Raw genomic sequence first — 15961 nt, 5'->3', positions numbered from 1 at the left:
GGATGTGGAGTCAAGATGGGGTTCCAGCAGGAGGTGGCTTCTCTGCAGGAGGTGGCTTTTTGGGAGGCGGGGGATGCAGTGCCAGCTTGTAGAAACCGCTTCCATCAGAGGGTTCATGTACATGGCCTCCTAGAATTTTACTTTTTCAAGTCTGGAACAAACAAACCTAACGAGTTTGTTAGGGCCTCTAATAATGACTCTGTCCTCGTTTGTAGATCCTGTGAGAAAGATCTATTTTAAATCTTCCTTGTTTTATTCGCAAGGAACTTGGTAATAGATGTGGAGTTTTCATATACCTCAAACACACTTGTAGTTACCAAATGTTAACAACCCTGAGAAGAATCAATAGAATAACCAGAAAACTCACGCTTAGCTGAGCAAACAGCACAATAATCCCATATCTTAGTGATGGTGCTGTTTTGTTTTGTTTTGTTTTGTTTTTAATGTTTGTGGTTTGCAACTTGGTACTTATCACCTGGGTCCAGATGCACCTAAAGTTTTAGTTTTATTTTTTGATGCCATAAAAACTGAAGCTAAGACAAATAAATAAAAAACACACTCTGAACACAGCTGGGATAACACTGAAACACAAAGTCAAGCAAGCACCTAGGAAGCACTCGCTGACACCTGGTGAGATGACCCTGTCCGTCAGGTGTGCTGTGTGTTCGAGTGTGGCCTGTAGGTAGAACTGGACTTGGCGATGAATGTCAGAAAGGATGCGTGCCTCCTGCTTTTCTGTTTCTGACTTAGTTATCAGGCATCTTCCAGAGACAGCCCTTGACCCAATGTTTCCTTCTATGTCTACCAGCCACCTCTTTGTGTCATTAGTCTGTGAAAGAATAATCTCACATCATGCATGGCTTACCTCGAAGCTTCTTGAAAGTCTCTGTAGGAGTAGACTGAGCGGCCGGGGCTGTGGCACAGAGCATTAAAGCCCCAGCCTGCAGTGCCTGCATCCCATATGGGCACTGGTTTGAGTCCCAGCTGCTCCCCTTCTGATCTGGCTCTTTGCTATGGCATGGGAAAGCAGTTCTTGGGCCTGCACCCACATGGGAGACCCAGAAGAAGCTCTTGGCTCCGGGCTTTGGATCAGCTCAGCTCTGGCCATTGCCCTCATTTGGGGAGTGAACCAGCAGATGGAAAACCTCTCTCTCTGGCTCTCTGTAACTCTTTCAAATAAGTAAAATAAATCTTTAAAAAAAAAAAAAAAGGGAGTGGACTGATTGAAAACATAGAAATGTCAGAATTGTGGTTTGTTACAGGAATCCAGAACTTGAACATGAACACTAGAATCCTCACTGTAGACTGACAGCTATCAATTGTGCAGAGGGCCTGTATGTTTTTCCCACCTCCTACCTGTTCATTGGATTGTGCAGGTAAACATTTCAGAGGAAGTTGCTTATGACAATTTCACAAATTACTACAAAATATTAAATAACATTACATTAATAATGTATAACATTAGAGTATGTATATTATTATTTACATAATAACCCACAATTAGTAAGTCACTGCAAGGTGGTATGACACCTGTCACCAATCTGGGTTACAGAAGCAGAAAAACCATAGCCCCACGTGGGAATCCTTTCTTCATGTGCCTCTGTCAACTTTCACCTAGGAGTGGAGCTGGCTCCTGGTAACTGGTTATTAGAAAGCTGAGGTCGTCAGAGTCACTGACCCTAACCAGAGGAGTCCTTTCACTAAAGCAAGATTGGGGATGCTAAATGTACCAGCTCCTCCAAGTGAAGCATGTGTTATAGCTTCCCATAGGTTTTTAGAAAAATAAACATAAAGTAATCCTTAGTGGGCATCAGGCTCCATACTTGGTAAAGGGGATTTTCAGTGAACATATGAAATGGTTCTGTGACAGAGAGCCTGGAGCCTATTCTGTGAAGTCCAGAGTGGTCATTTCTTGAGCCTTGGTTTCTTTGTCAGACAAGGACGGACTGAACTGAGAGATTTCCAGTGAGTCTCTAAACTGGAAGAGCACACAATTTTCTTGTTGAAATTCAGCAACATTGAGGGCCAAAAGATGTATTCCAGATGTAATGCGCAGTGTCTTTTAAAGTTCTGTGGATTCTCTAATACGTCCTTTTTTAAAAAAAATTTATTTATTTCATTTGAAAGAGTTACACAGAGAGAGGAGGGGCAGAGTGAGAGAGCAAGAGCGAGTGAGAGGTCTTCCATCCATTGGTTCACTCTCCAGATGGCTGCAATGGCCGGAGCTGCACCAATCCAAAGCCAGGAGCCAGGAGCTTCTTCCAGGTCTCCCATGCAGGTGCAGGGGCCCAAGGACTTGGGCCATCCTCTACTGCTTTCCCAGGCCACAGCAGAGAGCTGGATCAGAAGTGGAACACTGACCTTTGGCTGGCGCCGTGGCTCACTTGGTTAATTCTCTGCCTTGCACCGCCGGCATCCCATATGGGCGCTGGGTTCTAGTCCCGGTGGCTCTTCTTCCAGTTAAGCTCTCTGCTATGGCCCAGGAAGGCAGTGGAGGATGGCCCAGGTGCTTGGTTCTTTACACCTGCATGGGAGACCAGAAAGAAGCACCTGGCTCCTGGCTTCAGATCGGTGCAGTTCCGGCCATGGTGGCCATTTGGTGAGTGAACCAATGGAAGGAAGACCTTTCTTTCTGTCTCTCTCTCTCTCTCTCACTGTCTGTAACTCTACCTGTCAAATAAATAAATAAAAAAAAAGAAGTGGAACAACCAGGTCTTGAACTGGTGTCCATATGAGATGCTAGCACTGCAGGCAGCAGCTTTACCTGCTAAGCCACAACATGGCATTGTTCATAATTCCATCTTCTCGCTAATGTACTCTCCAGGAGGTGACAAATAATAGCTTAAGTAGTAGGGTCCCTGCCACCCATATGAGAGATCCAAGTTGAGTTCCTGGCTCCTGGCTTTGGCTAGCCTAGCCCCAGCTACTGCAGGAACTTAGAGAGTGACTAGTAGATGGGAATGCATTCACTCTCTCTCTCTCTCTCTCTCTCTCCCTCTCCCTCTCCCTCTCTCATTCAAATGAATGCAATGGGAAAATAAAAATTAAAAAAAGAAGAAGATAGGCTCTGAAATGAGAATCACAGTGGTCCCATTCTAGTCCTACTGCTCATTGACTGTGACCTTGGACACATTATTTAATCTCTGTGCCTTAAGCTGTTTCAAGTGTATAATTGGGAAACAGTTGACTTGCCTCCTTAGAGTTAAAAATGTAAAGGTTTTGGAGAAATGTCTAATACACAGGAAAAGCCCAGTCAGGAACACCTGCTCTTGTATTATGATTGCCTGATTTGGGGAGTGGACCTGTGGCCTGGATCTTATCCTAACCCTCTCATGACCATCTGAAAGGAGACTGCAGAGTGGAAGGGGCTCCCACAAAGCACCGTGCAAGCAGGGAAGATGGCGTTTACACGGTTCCTCAGAGACTGATGCTCATGCTACTCTTACAGCTCTTTAGGGAATAAAATTACTCCTCGCTTTCACTGGCCTAATTCAACGTCTGACAACCTCTCTCAGTTAGGGAGTTATTCCTTCTCTATGGCTTAATTACCTATTGTTAGAGTTTCTATTTGGGGTGAAGGAAAGGACAGTGGGTCTGAGTCTGAGATAAAGATTCTGCTGAAAAAATACTGAGCTGGACACAGCCCTCACTGTCACTGGGCTGACGCAGGCTGGACTGTGCACCGTGGAAGGACACTGTGTGTCTGCAAGGCAGGTGGCAAGTTGGCAAGGGTCTGCAGTACCTGGCTTTGGACTCCCACCTCCATGACGATGTTTATGCTTTCTCTGTACTCATACAAGGGATTGCACCAGGAAAAAGAGCTCTCGGATAAAATAAAAATTCACAACCCAGGAGGTCAGGCTATGTCCCCAACGAGTCGGGTGATGTGGCCTGTCACTGTACAGCTCTCCGTTGCTTTGTGTCCCTGCTTCTTTGGGGAACCTATTTCAAAGTGGCAGGGTGTGTGTGAGTGTGTGTGCCTTTGCTTACAGTGATCTTCGGAGAGGGAGGATAAATGGGAAAATTTATGGGGAAAGGAACTTATAAATCCAGGATGCAAGTATTATGAGACTGGCAAATGCCCCCTTTAATGCGTTTGCGAGAATACTCTATCCAGCCTTGTGTGGGCAGGCTCCTTGGAAATTAATAAGGGGTTTTCATCTCTAGCCTACATGATAGGGTGGCAGTGATTGAAGCCCAAGGTTGAGAGATGAACCATTTGGCACATCCAGGTCTAGTGTGCCAGGTTTGGAGGGATATTGACCAAAATAAGGGGAGTGGCTACAGATCATGCCTGGGAAGATTTATAACCCCCTGGTGCTGCACAGGAGTGGGCTCACAGGCCCCTCCCTCCAAACCCTGCCCTGGTAGGTGTCAGTGCAAAGTGTTCAGCCCCACTGAGCTCTGGGTCCTCGCCAGTACTGACACCTGGCTGGTAAGAATGGCCACCGAGGTGTTGGGCTTTAGCACCTCCAGGCTCAGAAGGGAATTCTCTGCCTCCAGGACAGGGGTCGCAATCCCTCCCACTCAGGACTGTGCGGTTCCAGGAAAGCTGTGGCCCAGTCATGTTCCAGTGGTGCAGCTTCTCCCCACACTGATGGAGGTAAATTTCTCTTGCATTTGGCTGGTTTTCCTGCTGAACCAGCTGCGCAGATGAGAATATTTAAGCTTGTGCTGAGGACAGCCCTGATGAGCTGTGTTGCATCATGCTAGGCACTTTACATAGTTACCTAACCTAATTCTTACAACCGCCTCGGGGCGTGAAGTGGTGTCCTCTCCATTACACAGGTGAGGAATCTGAGGTTTAGAATTTATGGGACTTGTTGAGAACTGGTGGAGCCAGAGTTAGAATCCACATGGGATTGATTTTGCAATGTGAGACAGGAAGAAACCAGATGCTATCCTGAACTGCTAACAAATGATCTGAAGCCAACTGAACCTGTGGTAGATTTGACTTAAGAAACAAAGCTTCTCCTCTATGTCTGCATTCTCTCTCTCTCTCTCTCTCTCTCTCTCATCTCTCCCATCTCTCCCATCTCTCCCTCTTCCTCTTCCTCCCTCTGTCAATCACAGACACACACACACACATACACACACACGCACAATCACGATTTCTTTCTTGAAGTTGTTGGCTAAGCCAGAAGCATCTAGATCACTTGTAATGACCCCCAGTCGTTTCAGCTCCGTTTTTCTCTGCCCGTGAACACTGGTCATAGCACACTGTCCCTGTACTGCCGAATGATGCTTGCTGCAAGTGCTTCCGATACCAGACTGAGTGAATTAATGAATGACAGCAAGACACGCGGCGATGGCCCTTTAAAAACGGCCTCCCATCTTCACACATCGTCTGCTGTCCTCTCTTCCCAGGGTGGCATGATCGCTCTGCTGCTGTCCATCTTGTGCCTGGTGATGATCCTGTACACGCGCCGGCGCTGGTGCAAACGCCGCCGGGTGCCTCAGCCGCAGAAGAGTGCCAGTGCCGAGGCAGCCAACGAGATTCACTACATTCCGTCTGTGCTGATCGGCGGGCACGGGCGGGAGAGTCTGCGCAATGCCCGCGTGCAGGGCCACAACTCCAGTGGTACCCTGAGCATCCGGGAGACGCCCATCCTGGACGGCTATGAGTATGACATCACTGACCTGCGGCACCACCTGCAGCGGGAGTGCATGAACGGCGGGGAGGACTTTGCCAGCCAGGTCACTCGCACGCTGGACTCCCTGCAGGGCTGCAACGAGAAGGCAGGCATGGACCTCACACCAGGTGGGGAAGGTTTACTACTTTGCTTTGGGGAACTGGAAGCAGGGAGTGGGTAGGAACGGCTGGTGACTACATCTAGTTGCCCAGCATAGCGGGATGTGCTAGAAGACTTCCCTAGGTGGGCAAAGGGAGATGAAGGGAGCCTCTTCTAATTTACTGAATCAGAAGACTTGTACATTGGATCCCTTCCTACTTCCTCCTGGCATTGGACGCAGAGGTACTTTCCTACCCGACAGAGGAGTGGGTTAGAGACTTTTTGGCACTCATGAGCAATCCTCTGGGAAACAAGATTTCAGGCAAAATGACCATGTGTTGACTTTGTTTTATACATCGTCTCTTGCTTAGGTGGTTGAATTTTCCACTGAAGGAGAGGGAGAGGTGGTGGTTGCTGTTCTAACTCCTGAGACTTGGGTCCAGGGGTTTGTTTCCATCATGCTATTTTGCCTATGCTTCTGTTGTCTCTGTCAGGGCTGTACCCCTTTAAAGATAAGGGGGTGGTCTGGAGGCCCTGCGTGTAGGAGAGATCTGGCCCTCATCCAGCCAAGCAAGACCAGGGTCAAGACAATGCAGACAGGAAAGGACTATTTTTCTTTCCTAGTGGCCCATCTATCTCCCTTCTGAACCTCTGTGAATAAGCAAATCTCCGTAGATAAACCCTTGACAGGAATCCTTGAAGAAACTGTCTTTTTTTTTTTTTTTTTTAGGAAGACATGTTTGATACTGATGGTGCTTTAAAATACACAGCATTCCCATCTGGCTTGAGAGAGTGGAATTGACGGTTCCCTTGCAGCTTGCAGCCTAGATGAGGTCTTACCGTCATTTCCTCCTAAGATTTGAAGTCTGGGAGCTCCTTAAGAACTGAGAGAGCATGTCTTCAATATCTCTCCTATTTCACACAGCACTTAGCCAAGTTCTAAGCCCAACAAGTAGACGTATGGTATCCAGGGGTTACAAACTCCGGTGCCATTCGGGGGCAGGCAGCTCGCGTAAAGGTGAAGTAGCCGGAGGTCAGACAAGAGGGAATCCTGATGGAGGAGAGAACATGTCTTGCCTGACTGCATACAAATGCGAATCCTGTACTGACCAAAGAAAGAAATCTGCAGTCTGCGTAGCCAAAGGGTGGCGAGCGGCGACCTTAGCAACACAGAATTCATTGAACTGGATTGTCGGTGGTAATCAGCTTATTTCACTCCTTCACCTATAACTTCAGGGTTACAGGAGGAACCCTAGAAATCAGAGGTGTATTCGAGTTTCTGCAACTCTTCCCCCTTTCCAGGATTCTCGCTTCAGTTCTGTGAAGTCCTGTCGACTGGGTTCACGCAGCTCTCCCTGCCCTCATGTGCTTTGGTCTGTTCTCTTAAAGTGTTTGTGTCAACTTTTCCTTGTGCAGGCAGTGACAACGCCAAGCTGTCTCTCATGAACAAGTATAAAGACAACATCATTGCCACCAGCCCCGTGGACTCCAATCACCAGCAGGCCACCCTGCTCTCCCACACCTCCAGTAGCCAGAGAAAGCGGATCAACAACAAAGCACGAGGTATCTGTGTCTGCGGATGGAGCCTGCGGGTGTCATTCTTTAATACTGGTGGAAGCATAGCCATCAGTACCCTCTACCCACACTCTGCCAGGGCAGAGTGTCCCTGGAAGCCAGTTAAATGCTACTTATCAAAAGTTGCAAACGTAAAAACCTTTGACCAAGTAATTTCACCTGCAAGAGTCTATCCTTAGGCAATAATTGGACAAGTGTGCAAAGACGTGTGTAAAAGGCTGTTCATCACAACACTGTTTTAATGAGCTAAAAATTGGAAATGGCTTAAATGCCCATGGACAGAGAATTTGTTCACTACCTGCCACATCTGTCTCCTGTCCAGTGGATCACCCTGCATCCATTTTAAGTCACCACCTAGATCTAGGTTTGTTAATGTGGGAAGTTGTCCAGCTATCTATTAAATGGGGAGAAAGTGAGATTATAAAAGAGAAGGTCAGCATAATGCCCTTTTAACGAAGGTTTAAAGAAACTCTTATTTCTGTATCCGAAAAGATGAGAGATGTACTCATCAAATGGTAAGATTTTCTCTCTAATTTAGAGGATTTAGAGGCTATTAGGGATGTTTCCTTTACATCTTTTTTTGTATTTTCTTTATTCTCTTTGTGCATTAAATTATATTAATTCTGAAGCCAGAAAGAAAATAAAAAAGCAGTGATGTCTAATGCCGCATGCCTCCATGACATAGTTCCCGTCTCATAGCACCCAGAATCTTCACCTGCAAGGGGGGAAATTTCCCTTCCTCCTTCTCCACCCTCATTCCCGGGGGTCCTCACTGGCAGGCAGGTTCCCGAAATAGAGCTTTGGCTAAGGGCTGTTGGGACTGGTGGGGTGGGGCTCCAGTGATTGCCACCAGAAAGGTCCATTTCCCCAACACATCTGTGGAGAAGGAGGCCCCGGTCCCTACGGCTACATCTCCCAGATTGTCTGTCCAGCCGCTCTTGTCTTCCTGTTGAACTCGACCAGTGATTTGGTGTCATAAGGACAGAATGGGAGATGTCCTCTTGACCATGCTCTTCCTCGTTGCAGCGGGCTCTGCCTTCCTGAACCCTGAAGGGGACTCCAGCACAGAGGCCGAGAACGACCCTCAGCTGACGTTTTACACGGATCCCTCTCGGAGCCGGAGGCGCAGTCGAGGTAGGGAGGACAGTGTGGGGCGAACATCCATGGGGCTCGGGGGCGGGCAGGCAGAGGAAGGCGGAGGGCTGTGGAGGGGCGGGGTTGGGTTGGGTTGGGTTGGGGCTGCGCAGGGGAGCGCCTACCCCTCTCGGTAGGGTTACTGGACTGCAGCTGGCGTCTCCGGAGCCTATAGTGGAGAACCTCAGGGATCATCTCTCCCAGATAATGGCACCCTCAAACCAGTGTCCGGTTGTTTGAAAGGCTATTTTTTGGTCAGAAGACTCTCAATTTCTTTTGGAAGCCTCAGGAGTCCTATTTTGCTGCTTAGAGGAAGGGAATAAAGTTGATAAATTGTGCGATAGGTGAAAGATGGATAACGAATGTGCCCCTGCACGGTTTGGTCACGTGGGCCTTGGGCTGAGGGCTGGGCAAGGGTGCAGGGAGGCTGAGGAGTGCTCTGTGGCTTAACTGTGTGGAATTGTCTGTGACCGTCCAGTCCCTGCCAGTACACTCCCAGGGCCCTGAGCTTCCAAGTCGCCTCCTTTCTCCTGACCACATTTAGATAGCTAAGTCTGTTGTCCCCTGGGAAGCCTCTGCCCATGGTGCTCCATCCTGAAGGTGGGTGGCTTCGGGTGTGGCTCTTGAAGCTGGAGCTGCCCCCGTCTCTGCACCTTGCTGGCATTGCCATCACCACTGAGGTGGTCGGGGCTTGAGCACCGGTCGTCTTCATTAGTGACTTGCTGTGCAGTACTGGATAAGAGGAAGCACTTCTCTGAGTCTTAGCTCTCTCACGTATTAAATGGGCTCACAGTACCTCAGGCACAGAGCGACTGTCAGGATTAAATTGTATGAAAATGAGGTTTTCTTTGTGACTGCTAAAGCGCTATGAGATCTGTGTCACTGATCAGAACTCTGCATAGCACAGCCTCCAGTGTCTCCAATGCCCCGTTGTACAGGGTCTCAGACAGAGCCCCCTGGAAATACAGTGCAAGATGTTGGGGTGGCATTGCTTGCCGCTGCCCTCGGTGCCGCTTCCTCCGACCGGTGGTCAGCCCCTGCACCCCAGAAGATGCTCATTCTGCCTCTCTCCTCCTCCTCTTAGATTCCCTTTCTGCTGAGGGTTCTTCCTGGACAGTGAGAAGCCTTTTTGGTTGTAAATTGCAGTTTCTGTAGCATCATTGTTAGTGTCAAAAGTTTCCCATCATTCTCTCAAGATGCATGGGGCTCTGGGCGGGCAGCCTCAACTCTGAAGCCCTAGTCTCCCCGAAGTGAGGACATGGTTAGGGTCTTCCCTCCCTCAGCCTTGATTCCCATTACATATCCATACAGAGTGACGACTCCACGTAGGCCCCTCCAACCTAGGCCACATCAGAGGAGAGCGCTGTCTGAGAAAAATCTTGTGTGAGAAAATCCGTGGTAATGAATTAGAATGAGCTCCTCTACCGTATGAAACTGTTCCCCTTAAACACCGCACGCTCCCAGTGCATCTGCTAGTTGTTGCCATTATTCAGACCGTGAGCTTCTTAAAGGTGCAGCATGCCTAATTATTTTTCCAACACGCCTAAGGAAGGATTTTGCCTATAACAGATGCTTGTGTTTGTTGAATTGAACTGGCTACATCAATAAGGCGGACAAAAACCTTTTATAACCTACCTACTAAGGATCAGGCTTTGTGATAGGTGGTAAAAATAAAAAAAACACGACACAGTGATAAGGCTTCATTTAACAGCATAAATAAAATAAAATGAGCACTCGGCAGAGAGAATAACTAATTCTACCTGGCAGCAATAGGAGGCAAAAAAAAAAAAAAAAAAAGGAGAAAATGATTAGAGCTAGGTTATATACAATGTATGGGATTTCTTGAAAGAAGAGAAATCTAGGGTAAGAGCACTTCAGGAGAGGAAAATAGCACATAAAAAGCCTAGAAGGCACAAAAGCACACAGTATTTTCCAGGAAGTAGAAGTAGTTTCGGACGGCACTGTCATCCAGAATGTAAATCTGTAAGCAAACAGCGGCTGCAGGAGAGGCTCACCTGGTAGGGCCACGCCCGTTCCCTGGTACTGAGGTTGTACTTCTGCTGCGGCTTCTAGAGATCCACTGTGAGTTCTGAAGCCAGGTAGAGTTGCCAGAGAATGTGTTGATGATGCAGGTTGGCCAGAGAGACAGAAATTTCAGTAACAGGTTACTGCAGCCTGGAACCGGGGCAGGGTCTGTAAGCAGCCACGCACGGAGTGTGCAGTGCTGTAACGGCAGGTGCACCGAAGACTGGAACATCCAGGAGTGCGAATCTGTTCAGGCAGCCTCCGGGGAAGTGTTTACAGAGAGGTGGCTTCAAGAGCAGGTGTGTGCCAGGTGGACAAGGTGACAGAATGGTCTTCTGTGGAGGAGGGACTAGTATGTGCAAAGTCACTGAGACATAGGCGACAATGATCTCACCAAGGAGGGGAGGTTGGTTACTGGAGTGAAGCGTAAGGATGCACGTTAGTCAGTTGCTTGAGATACAGGCTGGAAGACTGGAGAAACCAGGACTACATGGTCTTGACTGCAAAGGAGTTGACTCCATGCTCCCACTGTTGTCACTGGAAGCTTTTTAAAGAGCATTGCTCTGTCCACTCTGCTTGGTGATAGATACCCTGGGGACCATGAGGAGCACTGGTGAGAAAGGGGAGAGGTTGAAGCAGGTCACAGCAGGTCACAGAGGGGAAGGCAGGGATCAAGAGAATGCGTGTGAGATGGTCTTTGGGTGTAACATGAAAAACAGACAGATAATTGTGTTGGTAGTGGGAGCGCATGGCTTGTGAACAAGAGGGAAGCGTTGGATGTGATGGAGATTTTGAACTTGAGAAACTAAGCAGATGGCAGAGCCATTTTCTGGGCAGTGGTAATCAGAGGAGGCGTGAGGTTTGAGAGAAGGTAGCAAGCACAGTCTGGGATGTGGTGCACGTGAGTGCCTGAGGGACACTCTGGTGGTGGCTGTGTTGCTGTGGCATGGCTGGGCTGCAGATCTGTTAGTTGGGAAATACGGGCTCCATGATGAGAGGACACTGATGTGAGTAGACCATCTCTAGGTAGCAAAGGAGGGGCTAGAGGCACCCGGCCACCCTGGACTGCCTCCCGGCTCTGCCAACTCACACTCAGAACCTGCTCCCTAATGGATGGGTGCAGCCGTGGACCAAAACTCAACCTATGTTCCTGAGAGGGCCCCACTGAGCCCAGAGACAGTGGCGCCTTCTTCCTGTGGGCAGGAGCCTCAGCCTGACCTGGGCCTTGTTCCCTGCTCACACCCTAGTAACTGCTTGGCCCTGGGCATGCCCTTCAGCCTCTCTAACACTCACTGTGGAAACTACTTCAGAAGAGTGTGGACACTGTTCACTGATAGGAACCAGGGAAAACTCCGAGCACTGTTGCCTGACACATAATTACCAGTCGGTGGGGGTGAGCTATCATAGAGTTCATCTCCATGAGACTTACTTTTCTCATCTGTAAAGTGGGTAGCCATTGTGAAGACTCCTAAGTTGGTTGTAAGGAAGCCAACATGAAAAGCCGAAGAATGTGTGTGAAAACACAGCACAAGGCCATATGGATGCCTTTTATCACTGTCACTGATAAGTATTAACACAGAACATAAGACGGCACCAAAGACAAGCAGTTCACTGCCTCGCTTTCTTATTTCCCCAAATCTGCTCTGTCTCCATATGAAAAGTCCCTCTGCTTATATCATTTTATGTTCTCAGCAGAAAAAAAAAATAAAAGGCTAACAACAAAACTGAAAAAAAAAAATCAAAGGGGCAACTATTGTGCTGCAGAGGTTAAAAATGCCACTTGGAATGCCCACATCCCCTGTGGGAGTGCCTGGTTCTGTTTCTCATTCAGAACACCTGCTATTGCAGATCCTGGGAGGCAGCGGGGGATGGCATAAGTACTCGAGTCCATGCCAGCTATGTGGAAGACCCAGATGGAGCTCCAGGCTCCTGCGCTTTGGCCTGGTTCAGTCTTGGCTGTTGTGGGCATTTGGGGAGTAAACAAGTGGCTGGAAGCATCTCTCTCTCCCTCCCTCTCTCTCTCTTGTTTTCTTTTTCAAATACATTTATTAATTTAGGACAAACAAACACATATCCTAAACTCAAAAATAAACGAAAGAGGCCAGTGCCGCGGCTCACTAGGCTAATCCTCCGCCTTGCGGCACCGGCACACCGGGTTCTAGTCCTGGTTGGGGCGCCGGATTCTGTCCCGGTTGCCCCTCTTCCAGGCCAGCTCTCTGCTGTGGCCAGGGAGTGCAGTGGAGGATGGTCCAGGTCCTTGGGCCCTGCACCCCATGGGAGACCAGGAGAAGCACCTGGCTCCTGCCATCGGATCAGTGCAGTGCACCAGCCGTGGCGGCCATTGGAGGGTTAACCAATGGCAAAAGGAAGACCTTTCTCTCTGTCTCTCTCTCCCACTGTCCACTCTACCTGTCAAAAAAAAATAATAAAAAAATGAAAAAAGAAACGAAAGAAACCTCTCCCTCCCTACCCTTGGGAGCATTTCTGGTTCCCCAGCAATGGTTGTTTCCCTCAACAGTTGCAGGACCGGAGAGAGCTTTAGGGTGTGAGGGCATCTTCTCCTCTTAGATGTCCCTCCTTCCCTCTTCCCAGGTCCACGGAACAAGGTCACGCAGTAGGACGCACATGGGTAGGGTAAGCCACAGCTCTGAGCTGCAAGCAGTTTGCTCATGGGGGAAGCTGCTCCATTAGAGCACCCTCTATGGACAGAAGCGGGAAGTGCAGCGCAGGGTAAGGGCCGCCCTGCTGCCCTTGGGCCTCTGCAAGATGAGTAGATAGAGAGCAACAATGTCTCCTCCTGTGATTTCTTCCACACATCTGCACAGGCAGAGGGCCGAGGATTTGCATTCAGTTGACTGTTATTGACCCCGAGGACTTGGCTAGCTTCTGTCCAGCCCCTCTGAGTCTCATCAGTGGATGAGATGATGTTCTTCAGGTTGAAGGTTGCTGAGATCCTGCAACAAGAGGCGTTTCTTGCTGTGGACCAGGGTTGCCAGCAGCCTCTCCTGTTGGGCAGCAACAAGCCAAGTTAGCTTTTGCATGCCAAGGTTTTTACCGCCGCGTCTTGCCTTTGCCTTGCTTTCAGTGGGTTCTCCCAGAAGTCCTGTGAATAAGACCACCTTGACCCTGATCAGCGTCACCAGCTGTGTGATCGGCCTCGTGTGCTCCTCTCACGTCAGCTGCCCTCTCGTTGTCAAAATCACCCTGCATGTCCCCGAGCACCTGATCGCCGATGGTGAGCCTATTCCCCCAAAGAGGGGAGCTCTCAGGTTGGGCAGAGGGTAAAACAATCAAGAGTCACTGTTACCTACTGCTATGGGCAATGGGGAGCTAAACCCAAATCAGTGAGGGTTAGGACACAAGATTGTCCACAGATAAATGAAGACAGCAGGTTACAAAACCACCCCTACAAGTCACCTCCTCTGCTCTGTGCCTGCCCCCACTTTTGTGTGTTTTCAAATAAGCCCTTGTCCTTTAAAGAAGAACAAAGCTTACTGGCTGTGTGTAGGTAGATGGCAAGATTCTGCCAGCCTTTGAGAAGGGAAAAGCCAAGTGGAATAGTAGAGATGTTTAAGAATTAGCTGTGCTAATTTGTATGCTGGGTGAGAAGTTCCTAATTTCGGTAACTCCCTGTAAGACCAGAACTCGGAGGCAATAATTTGCTTCCATCCAGGGGGACCCCAACATAATGAGGGAGTAATACAGGTTTTGAGAGACTCTGAAACATTCAAGCCCAGAGCCCCTAATTGACTTGTTAACGTCTCTGCTCTCTGTTGCTGGTTGCTGTAGGGCTGAAAACAGGTGGCGACCGTTCACAGCGTTAGAAGGCCTGCTAGTTCATGGCACGTGAAGGCAGACGGCAGGTCCATGTTCCCTGGATGACTGCCAGTGTCCATGGCTGTAGCTGATGGAGTTGCTCTGTCCTTGCATCCCCTTAGGGATACACTGGAGAGAAGGGATGGGGCAAGGCGCTGGGGATGATAGGGCTGGAGGGCCTAGTGTCCCCAGTTTCACGGCATCCATGTGAGGGCCAAGCCTCCATCTGCTGGTCCCTTGCTCTGGGGTTAGTGATGGGCCAGGACTGGTGGGAGGAATAATCTGGGATTGGGACTAACCCCTGGGTTGTGTGTGCACACAGGGGCATGCCTCCTCTCTCTCGCCCTGCAGGAAGTCGCTTCATCTTGCTGGAGGGGAGCCAGCTGGATGCCAGTGACTGGTTGAACCCTGCCCAAGTGGTTCTCTTCTCTCAGCAGAACTCCAGCGGGCCCTGGGCCATGGACCTCTGTGCCCGGCGGCTCCTGGATCCCTGTGAACACCAATGTGACCCCGAAACTGGTAGGCGGGAGCACCGGGCAGCGGGTAACTGTCAGAGAGATCATGCTTCTTTCAATCACTCTCCCGAAACCCAGACCCTCCCTCCCAATTCTGTGATCCCGCTGACGGCCTGAGCCTAGACAGAGCAGGCTGCCTGCGTGTGGTCGGGTCACTGAGGTATTGTCTGAAAATGTGTGGTCACTTCTGGCAAAAGCTGTAGGAGGATCCTAACTGTAGCCTCACAGCAGGAGCTCAGTGTAGGAAGGCTCTGTCGCCCGTGTGTCATCCCGGCAGGGGACAGTTAGCTACTGCGACAGGATTTACAGTCACAAAATTAATGAATGCTTATTGCAGAAAAATTCCGAAGATTTAGCAAAGCTTATAGAAGAAAATGATAGTCTGTATTTCTGTCCCCTGGAGAAGTCAGCTTTAAAGTTTTCGTGCCTCCGCCCAGTGTCTTTCCTATGTGTGTATTTATTGGCTTCCTAGAAGCACAGAGTCTAGTAGAGTTTCCCTGCCTTCTTCTAACAGTCCATCGTGGGGGGTTCCAGAGTCACTAAACAATGTTCAGTGACAACTTTAATGGCCCTTTGGCACCCCATTGTATGTCTGTATCATCGCTCACTTAAACAGTCTCCCATATGTGATATTTAGGATGCCTTAAAATTTGAACATATACATACTATTAAAGTGGACATCTTTGCACATGGGAAGCTGTTTCCTTCAGATAAGTCTTACAGCAATATTGCTGGGCCTCAGAGCGTAGGTGTCTCTGAAGTTGTGAGGCTGTCAAGTGGGGCTGGTAAGAGGGCAGATGCACACACGGCGTGGATTAGAACACTTTCCTTGCTCCTTGAGCCCCAACAAATCCAGGACAGATCTTTCATTGCGTGAGGCTTTGCACTTCCATTGTAGAAGGGGTTCATCTACAGTGGTCTTTACCAATCCCTGTTTCCACCAACGTTGTGGCTTAGCAGGTAAAGCCCACAACCTACAACGCCAGCATCCTATATGGGCACTGGTTCATGGCCCAGCTGCTCCACTTTTGGTCCAGCCTGGGAAAGCCCCAGGAGATGGTCCAAGTGCTTGGACCCCTGATACCCACGTGGGAAATTCGGATGAAGCTCCTGGCTTCGGCCTGGCCCAGCACCAGCTGTTGCAGCCACCTGGGGAGCGAAGCA

The 15961-nt window shown here is 49.3% G+C and overlaps 1 protein-coding gene across 4 annotated transcripts in view; it reads left to right on the top strand.

Annotated features, from left to right (window-relative positions):
• The window catches only part of ASTN1 (astrotactin 1), a 338979-nt gene that overhangs the window by 145133 nt on the left and 177885 nt on the right, over positions 1-15961 (top strand). For 2 of the 4 annotated variants that reach the window (XM_070077167.1, XM_070077166.1), the window contains exons 3-7: positions 5368-5761; positions 7149-7295; positions 8334-8441; positions 13552-13701; positions 14634-14825. In XM_070077167.1, the coding sequence (XP_069933268.1) occupies positions 5368-5761; positions 7149-7295; positions 8334-8441; positions 13552-13701; positions 14634-14825 (991 nt within the window). The remainder of the gene's footprint in view (positions 1-5367; positions 5762-7148; positions 7296-8333; positions 8442-13551; positions 13702-14633; positions 14826-15961) is intronic. The other 2 variants (XM_051858230.2, XM_051858229.2) reach the window with 1 other exon arrangement.

This window comes from Oryctolagus cuniculus, chromosome 7 (genome assembly GCF_964237555.1).
Source record: "Oryctolagus cuniculus chromosome 7, mOryCun1.1, whole genome shotgun sequence".
In the NCBI taxonomy this organism is placed as follows: domain Eukaryota; kingdom Metazoa; phylum Chordata; class Mammalia; order Lagomorpha; family Leporidae; genus Oryctolagus; species Oryctolagus cuniculus.
Note: the sequence above shows the minus strand (reverse complement) of the source record. Positions and strands in the feature narration are given on the sequence as shown.